Source organism: Neopelma chrysocephalum, unplaced genomic scaffold, assembly GCF_003984885.1.
Source record: "Neopelma chrysocephalum unplaced genomic scaffold, ASM398488v2 Primary Assembly neopelma1_59, whole genome shotgun sequence".
NCBI lineage: Eukaryota > Metazoa > Chordata > Aves > Passeriformes > Pipridae > Neopelma > Neopelma chrysocephalum.
Window position 1 is genome coordinate 15,657,714 of NW_020897714.1, and position 9,520 is coordinate 15,667,233.

General features: G+C 44.6%; 1 protein-coding gene across 2 annotated transcripts in view; it reads left to right on the forward strand.

Moving 5' to 3' along the window:
* Positions 1 to 8,692, forward strand: part of EMP1 (epithelial membrane protein 1) — a 28,294-nt gene extending 19,602 nt beyond the window's left edge. For both annotated transcript variants that reach the window (XM_027680858.1, XM_027680857.1), the window contains exons 3-6: positions 5,110 to 5,227; positions 6,032 to 6,134; positions 6,242 to 6,382; positions 7,015 to 8,692. In XM_027680858.1, the coding sequence (XP_027536659.1) occupies positions 5,150 to 5,227; positions 6,032 to 6,134; positions 6,242 to 6,382; positions 7,015 to 7,178 (486 nt within the window). In that variant the 5' untranslated portion in view covers positions 5,110 to 5,149 and the 3' untranslated portion in view covers positions 7,179 to 8,692. The remainder of the gene's footprint in view (positions 1 to 5,109; positions 5,228 to 6,031; positions 6,135 to 6,241; positions 6,383 to 7,014) is intronic.
* Positions 8,693 to 9,520: the final 828 nt, after the last annotated feature.

The window sequence follows — 9,520 nt, forward strand, 5'->3', positions numbered from 1 at the left end:
TCATCCACATGTCTATAAAAAGCATCTGACTTGTAAATTGAGTCAGGCTGCTCTGTCAAAACCAGGTTGTCAACAGCAGCACTGACACACAGTGGTTTGTAGAAGTCTGGAGTCAGCAAGGACTCCAAGTTCGTCTGGATCTGAAGCAAGAAACAGAACAAAGAGTGAAAGCAAAAAGATCTTTCTGTGTTGTTGTTTAAAGTTGTCATGAGCTTTCTAGTAACAATGTGATGTTGTCATACTACTGGAATATCACAGACATCTTCACATCTTTGCATCCTCCCAAATAACCCTGGGCACAAGGAGGACTGGTGCTCATATTGCACACAATGGCAAGGTGTGGAGTTGTAGCAGGACTAAGATGCAGTGATGGCCTCAGGTCAGTCAAAAGGCAGAATTCTGCAGAAGGTTTTATCCCATGCTGAGGTTTCCCTTACTGGTAGCAACATGGCAGCATTGCTCTTTGTGGGTTGGCTTTGCACTGAGAAATGTACTGGTAACAGAGGTGGCAGTTTGTGGCTGTCTCAAACAGTATCAAACAGTTTTTACTTTCTGTCCATTACTCTCCAGTTTTCTCCTTCCTTTCCAAGTGGCCTTGGTCCTGGTTTGAACCACCAGTATTCCTGGTGTGACTCTGTGCCCCCTCAGACAGTGGTCAGGTTCACATGCTTTCTCTAAATATTGGACCTTCTACTGTCACCATCAGAGACAGCGTACCACTGGTCTGACTTACTACTGCATTCCTTATATTCCGCAGTGGCAGATAAGAAAGGCAGAATTTCTTTTATGTTAGTTGCTTTCAATCTATGGAGATTTTTGTTGATGTTCTGGCCAAAAGCATTTGTTTTTTCTCCAAAATGCCATCTTTCCCTTTTTGAGAAATCTAGCGTATAAAACTAAAGGGACTTTAGCTGAAAAACTCAGTTTTAGAGGAGTCAGAGGTCACCACAGTGTGCACAGGCAAGTGCAATTTAGATGTCCTCTGCTCCCTGGACACTATAGGCTGCTCTAGGCTGTTGGCTGCATTCTCACCCCAGCCAGCATCTCTCACAGCACACCTCACCAACTCACCCTGGGAGAGGCAGTCCCAAGCAGGGACCTCAGTTCAGAGAGGAGGATGGGAATGGAAGGTCAGATGAGCTACATCCCTCAGGAACACTTCAGGTCTGAAATATTTCAGATTTACTTGAGAGTGCCCTGATTCTTCACCCCAAACAACCCCATCATTCCTGCAGAAATACTGTGTACACTCCCCCTCTACTCCCTTCACTGCAGTGCCCTTTCTGTCAGAAGCAAAGGACTTCTACCTAATCTGGCCTACACTCTTGAGTAGCCCACTCCCTATATTTGAGAAACTATATCGTTGGCCTTTATCATATCTCTAAGTGGCACTTCTCATTCCATCCTGATGCTTTGTGAAGCAGCAAACCAAGGGCAAGGACTCTCTTCTCTGTATTGCCCTCCAAATAGAAGGATCCAAAGCACTTAAGTAGACAGAGGGGCGATATGGGTGGCACCAATTTGCCTGCATGAGGAGACTTTGTCTTAATTTTCAATTGATAGTGCTGGCCTGCTTGAACTTGAATTAGGGGACACCAGAGCTGTGTGTTGTTCCCTGGTATGTGTACTCCTGCATGGTCAGAGAAATAGTCTACACAGCTAAGAGTCTGTCATGCTTATCTGTAGGCATTTTTGTACTGAAGGCTGCTAGGGTGATTATTATTCATGGTTACTGTTGGTGTGCCTTGTTATTTCTCTTCATCCATCATCCAGTGAAAAGGAAACTCAGCCCACTGTCATCAGTGCAAGATCTTCTCTTGACTCATGCAGGCTGTTCAGCAGGTGCATGACCTTTACACCTTCTTCCCCACCAGCCTGTCCTACCTCCTACCTGTTATGTCTTACTCCTTTTTTTATTTGCTTAGTTAGTGTCTCTCTTCTGGAGGATGCATGAGGAGGACTCACAGACTGTTTGCTTGACTGGTTCTTGAGAAGCAGTCCTAAAACTGACAGTGTCCTGAGCACTTAACCTTGTAGGGTTAAATAATTGTGGGTTTTGAGAGCTTTGGGGTGAGTCAGTGGAAAAACTGGCAGCTCTAGGAAGGCTAAAACTGACTCATAGCCCAAGAAGAGCCTGAGGAACTCCAAATGCAGCTGTAGTTTAGGCAGGGGAATGAAAGAAAAGGCATTTGCATGCAATTTTGTCCTATTGCTCCAGCAATGTGACCCCACCCTGTAGCGGAGAGAGATGTCTCACACTTAACAAATGGAAACCGTATTCCTGTCAGTCCCTGATGCTCTGCCAGCTTCTCTGTCTAATGGGAGGAAAAGTCCACGCCATAGCATCAGAGACAGAGATGACTCTATTTCACTGCCATTTGTTCACCCCCAGCTCCTTTGGGATCGTTCTCTCGTGTTTTATTTAACAGGCAGAGAGAGATGAAGAAAGGGCAAAGCAAATGAATGGAGAGGGAGGCTTGTGCTTTAACTCACAAAGAATCAAAACTAAGCTGTGAGCACATATCCCTTGGGGGAGTTTGCATTTGATAGCGTGTGTATTCAGGGAGAGGTGCTGACGTTCTCAGGAAATAGGTGCACTGAAAGCACCTGAACTAACAGTGCTCTCCTGCAGTGCTAGAACAGGCAGAAAAAGCAAAGGGAATAAAGGATTTCATTTTTTTCATAGAGTATTGGTCAAAGTCTTGGGTGTGGGTTTTTTTGTTGTTTTTTTTCTTTTTACTTTGTAAAGTAACATTTATCTCTCTTTTTCATTTTTGAATGCAAACAAAAAAATGCATTTAAAAAGACTGTTCTAGTCCTTTAGGGTGTCATGTAAGTAGGTTTTTAATCTTTCAAGTAGAGAACTTTGTTTGAAGATCCTAAAAAATAATCAGGAAAAAACCCCTGCTGAATGAGTTTTTAAGAAGGCCGTGGCAAAAATCCATCTAAGAAAGAAGAAAAGTTTAGCTACTGTTAAGTAAAGACAAATTTCAGAGCAGGCAAATTTGCCACAGTTTGGTGAATGCATACCAATACCCTATGGTGGAAAGAGCAGTTGTGACAGCTTGTGTGAGAACTGAGGCAATCAAAAATGAATAAGAAGTAGTCAAAAGGACAGGAAGATTTGACTCAAGTCTGCTGCAGATATGTCACTTAGTCATGGCAACAGCAATAGTGTCTTAGTTAAAGCTACAGTGGTGGTATCTGTACCAGTTGCCATCCAGCATTTTGAAACCCTTGTTCCTTTTGCAGTCAAATGGAAAGAAGGGGTTTAACTCTTAGGTCAGGTAGCTTGCATATAGTATTGAGAACCTGAATTTTAACAGTGCTGAACTCATAAATGACTGTCACTACAGTCAGAGAGGAACTCCTAAGAAGACTGTGCTTTCTCCAAGATCATCACTAAGGGAGGTGCTGTCACAAGAGAGGGCACAGTGACCAGGCCATCCAGGCAAATCAAGCTTTAGAGCATGAAGTTTGCTAGGACACCCCAAAGCAGACAAGCAAGCCTGGTCCGTGTTCAGCAAGCAAGGACTAAACAGCTCCAGAGAGTTCTCCCAGGTGAAGGAAACCTCACAGAAGACAAGTTTTGCCAAGGAGATAGGACCAGTAACCAAACCTAATGTGTTTTACTAAGGACTGACCCTGTTTGGGTGGGAGGAATGATCTACCAGAGCTGGTTCCTTGAGATCCTGAACTCAAGGAATTCCTCGTGGTCACCAGCTAATGTTGAACTGGTTGAAGTGCCATTGATGGAGAAGCCTGCCTGCCTACTGTGGTTTGGGAAACTGTATCCAAAGCAGTGCAAGGAATAGCTGCAGCACTTTACAGGAATACACTTCCACTCATGGTCACACTGAAAGGAAAGACAGGAGTGGAGAAGGTGGAGTCATCAAGTAAAAAAAGACACATGAATGGGATTTTACGAAGCTTTTTGTCACAGTTTGTGTGAAAGACATCATAAAGTACAATTGTGTTGTTACATGAAAATGTTACCACACCCTGCACAAATGGTGACAGCATCAAACCTTGCCTGAGTCACCTGGACCAAAATAACTTGACAGTTAACATTAATCACACGCTTGATATTGCTTTTCAGTACCAGCACTACCAAGGGAAATAGCAACACAGCCCTGTGAAACTTTCTAGGAAGTTAACTGGCCACAGAGTGGACCCAGTAAGTTCTTCTACCTGAAATATACTCACTTGTTTCCTGTGAATTGTCTGCACTCATTCTCATGGCTTATATTTGTTCCTTGTATTTTGCTTTTTCAGGTGAGAAGTCAGCAGCCTTGGTAAACAGTGTCACGCAAGCTTTCTAAAGCACATTCCCCTCCCTTTCCAATCACGTGTTCATCAATGACAGGAAATGTTACAAAAAATAAAAGCTTGCAGGGTACAGAGGCAAAAAATAACCAAAACAAACCAAAGAGGAATTTGCATTACAAGAGAATCTTATTGCACTAATAAAGTGATCTGCATGCCTCAAGTTTTAAAAGGGAAACAGGCAGTTTTCATTGCAAACCTAAGCATCTTCCTCAGCTCCAGAAAACTTCAGTGGCATTTCTCTTCTGCTTCCTCTCCTCTTCACACAATGGAGTAGGGGCTGCCCCCCACTTTACTCTCCACCACTGCCCAACACCCGATGCACCCAGGAACACATAGTGCTCCACTCCTTACCACCTGTCTTTGTCCCAGACCAGCTGGAAGAGGCTGTGACACCAGGGGAGAACAGGAAGAGAAAAAATCTTCCTGACCTCTGTGAATGGCATGGGCAAAAACTCCTCTTCCTGGAGTGTAGGCCTGGAGTATGGCATTTTTTACTTTACATTAACAACATCAATATACCTGTGTATATGATCATGCTATTTTTAAAATGGCCCCAAGCTATCTACCCCTGTTCTACACCTCCTCCCAAACCAGTTCCGTAGTCTCCAGGCTCTATTTAACTTCTTGAGCAGATTTTGACAAAGGTTTTAGTGATGGGTTTTTTTGTGCTTCCATGTTTCCAGAAAGGATTTAAGATCAACATGCTTTTTGCATGTAAATAAGTGCTTTTCTTCCACTCAGCCCTTCCCTTCACCTCCTCCCTCTGTTCTTGTTCTCCAGATCTCTCTGTATCAGTGACACCACCTAGAAGGGACTCAAGATGTTGGTGCTACTGGCTGGTATCTTTGTGGTTCACATTGCCACTGTCATCATGCTCTTTGTCTCCACCATTGCCAATGTAAGTAGACTGCCCTGGGTGAGATCTTCTGCAGCAGCAGCCAGCCCTTGATATGGCTGGCAGGTGGACTGGAGGGTGGGTCCTCAGGTATGTGGGTGATGAATATCTCCTCACAGTCATGAGGAGAGATGAAACAGTGATGGGTGCACTCAGAAAGGAGGAAGGCAGACAGGGTGGTACAGGACGCAGCCTCTGTCTGTGATCTCCCCAAATCCCAGAACCAGCAGCACCTCAGCACCCTTCACCATGGAGAATGCAAGTTGGAGCTGGGGAGATCAGCAGATGACAGCTCTGATGCATCGTTGATCCCCCCAGCTGGTGGCCAGGCTGTTGTCTAGTGGGGTGCATCCCAAGCCAAGGGAGGCAGCTGGGCAAGGACCACCCGGCTCCTGGGGAAATCCAGGCTGAGGGGGACCGCTGGCAGCGGGGGAGGGGGAGGCACTGCCAGGGTCCCCCGTGCCCCCTGCCGGCCACCGGAGAGGATTTCAGGGTCCCTTCGCATCCGCCTGGGCAGCTCGCTTAGCCTGCTGTGCCCTCCCGCCGCCTCGCACAGGGAGAGGGTAAGGATGACCCGGGAGACTTCCCCCCATGATTGGAACAAACTGCCTGGTGTTTTGCCTGGACCAAACACCTCCTGGCTCTGGAAGCCAGCGCCGTCTCTCACCTGTCTGGTTGCTCATCGCAATCGATACGTGCTGACATTTTCAGACACTTTGGCTACTCATGCTCACTTTATGGTTTAGTCTGGTAGAAGAGCAAGAAAGCCTTCCTGCCCCTTGATGCAAGCATTCTATCCTATTTCAGGTTTGGATGGTGAGTTCCTCCAGCTTTGGAACAATCTCAACAGGACTCTGGCTGCTGTGCAACAAGACTTGCAATCAGCTTTCAGTTAAGAGCAGTGATGAGGGTAAGTCGCATCTGCATTTCCATTAGGGTGGTGAATTGCAGGACCTTGGTGCGCAACACCAAGACTGAGTCCTGACCTTCTCCAATCTATTCCCTGTGTTTTGACAGCTTCCCTCAAAGTTGTACAAGCCTTTATGATCCTCTCGATCATTTTCTCCGTCGTGGCGCTCGTCCTGTTCATTATCCAGCTGTTCACTCTGGAAAAAGGCAAACGTTTCTACATGACTGGAGCCGTCATGCTGGTTTGCTGTAAGTATGCACATGCACACCTTGCGATGGCCCCGTGTGCATCTCATTGCCTCTGCGAACACAAGTAGCAACACGTGTTTGCCACACATGGTCTTCAGGGGACATTGTCAGCCAGTTAAATGTTTCCAGTGGCCCGATTTTGTTACAAAACAAAGCACTGAGAAATTGGAAAGTGTTGGGTCAGGTTTTGTGGGGTTTTTTTGTTGGTTTTTTTTGCTGTATATAATGAAAATGTTTCAAGATTTTCATTAGGCAATTCCAGTGGGTTTTGCAAAATACCTTTGAAAGACAACAAAAAGGATTCAAGTGTTTTGAGGGGGCAGGGGAATAAACAGTTAGCTACTGCTCATGGGATTCAACACTACCACCAAACTGTCGTCAGATCTTATTACTGATTTCCTCCTAACAAAGGTTTATTCCTCATGGCACTCACTAAACAAACCCCAAGTGTCTTATGTCATCACATCTGCAAAAGAAATCCTCCAAAAATAAGCCTAATAGGCAGCAGCTCCTCTCTCATACGGCACAAGACATGCATTACAATCTCAGGGGACAACAGTACTTCAGAAGTCTTGCAGCAATGCTGGTTTCAGTGTGTTTTCCAACTCTTCTTTCCTTCTTCCTTCCCACAGGGATGTGCATTCTGATTGCAGTCTCCATTTACACAGCTCGGTTCACAGGCAAGACGCAATACGTCACAAATCCTCACCATGGCTACTGCTTCATATTGGCCTGGATCTGCTTTTGCTTCAGTTTCATCATTGGCATCCTCTACCTTGTTCTTAGGAAAAAATAAGGCTGATGGGGATCTAGGGTAGAGGGTTGGCTACTGGGAATGGGGAAGAATTACTCTGCTGAGAGAACTGTTGGGCCAATAGACAGAAACAGCCACCATCATCACCACTGCCACCACCACAGAAAAATCACTAACAAAGCTAGAATCCTGAGAAACTCCTTCACCAAAGAGAGGGAGAAAGCCAGCTCCTACTGATCTCGCACTTCTGGGGCTAGAAATCTGCAAGTGACCCAGACAGCTCTTCTGCTTTTCTGCTATGTCGTGTCATACCTTCACAAAGCTTCAAGCTCAGCAGTGATGATTGAAGGGCACCACAAAAACAAAGGCTACATCTTTTTCCCTTCCTCGAGCCCTTCTCACTTACCTTTGAGTTTGCCTTGTGGGTTGGCCAGTGAGGTTTATGACCCCTTTATTTGTCCATTGAAACAAATGGAATGGGCGTTTTGTTACATTTTTTAATATATATATATATATGTGCGCATAGGTGAATGTTAAAGACATTAAATTAGAAGCAACCAGAAGAAATCAGATAAATTTTGTATTAAAATATCTACAAAAATAAGGCAGCAGATTTTTTTGCTGTTCTGTTTTCTATTTGACATTCCCATGATTCCCAGGAATGGCAAATATACAGGCATTGATGATGGAGAGAGAGAGAGAGAGAGACAGAAAGTGTGCAGGTGAAGATACGGGTTTCTAACTACAGAGGATGCAGTTGATTAGTGGTGCACACGCAGGGAGGGAATCGTCTGGGTGTGTGTCTACACTAAAATAATCTTCTATTCAACTCCAGAACATGGTAACAGACTGCAATATCACAGATCTTTACTGAGACAAGTTCTCATCTATAGACAGGGTTTTTTTCCCACATCATCACCTGGTACATGGTATTAATTGAGAAGCCCACCTTGTGACAAAGCTCATCTCAAAAGCAGATAATGGTTAGCAGAGGAAATGTATTCCCTAATGAGAGATTAGAAGAGATGAAGCAAGGCTTGTGAGTTTTGCTCCTTGCTGTACAACCTTAGGCCAGCCACTTAATCTGGTGCTTTTCCATCTGCCAAATTCTTCCATAGAATTAGAGCTACCTCCCAGGGTTGCTGAGAGTTTTTGAGTCCACTCTGTAATACAAGGTTCCCATATGAAAGGCTGGCATAGGAAAGTAAGGCATTGGTACTGCCGCAACCCACAATTTTCTGTTAGTTTGAAGAATCTCAGTCACAAGAGGCATTTGCAAGGAATGAGGTCAAAATTCCCTGTGACTCCATTCACAGCTAAAAGGTAGAGAGTATAAAAAAACATCTCGGTGCAGATTGTGCATGGATGCTATTTACCTCTCTCTCTCTGTTACATTTTCTTCTTACATAGACTTTATCAATTTGGTGGATATATTCTAGTACTGTATGTTGCTGTTTCATTAACAAAGGTTATTTCATATATAGTCATTGTAAATATTTTGGAATGCATATTTTTAACTTTGTGGGTATAAAAATAAAATCTGATTCCCTTTATAAAAAAGAGTTTTGCTGTGGGTTTTTTTCATTAGTGTTTCAGATATTTGTTAACAGAAGCATTTGCTGTTTTCACTGAATCAAAGCCCACCCCTTTAAGATGATGCAGAACTACCAAGTTCTCTTGCATGTCAGTGTATGAGATTTCCTGTTCTGGAGGGAAGGAGGAAGCAAAACAACTCTCAGAGCTCCTTTTTCAGGCTGCCTGCAAGCTCAAGCAGACAGTGTGAGCAATGGTATCACTCGGTCTCAGCGCCAGGCTTTGCTTCACACCCAGGAGAGCAAGAAATGTACTTTCTCACTCTGGCAGAATCTCATCTGTCCCAAAGCAAAATCACCGAGGTGTTTGCCCAGGTCTCATGAGTTGGTATAGCTGTTGCCTCTTTGGCATTGTCTGGCCAAACACCTCTGCAGTGTTAGAGCTTGAGCAAAGAGTCCAAAGCCCAAGACACTGACAGATCTCAGGAAACTTGGGGCACAGTCTTGTGAGCTGTGAGGTAAGACTTAGCAGGAATGAGCTATGTAGGCAATTTTTCTTTTTCAATTAATGCACCTCAGGGAGAGCTAAGACATGCTAATTAAAGGCAGAACAGTGACATGAATCTTTAGGAGCTGAAGTTTTACAAGAGAGGGACCTCTTACACTGCAGGGTGTGGAAAGGCTCACGGAGGATCATGGATGGACACTTGTCTTGGTCTCAGGAGATTCCAGGAGTCATAGAATCATAGAATATGCTGATTTTGAAGGAAGCCATCAGGATCATCAAGTCCCAACTCCTGGCCCTTCACAGGACACCCCAAGAATCATACCATGGGCCTGAGAGTGATGTCA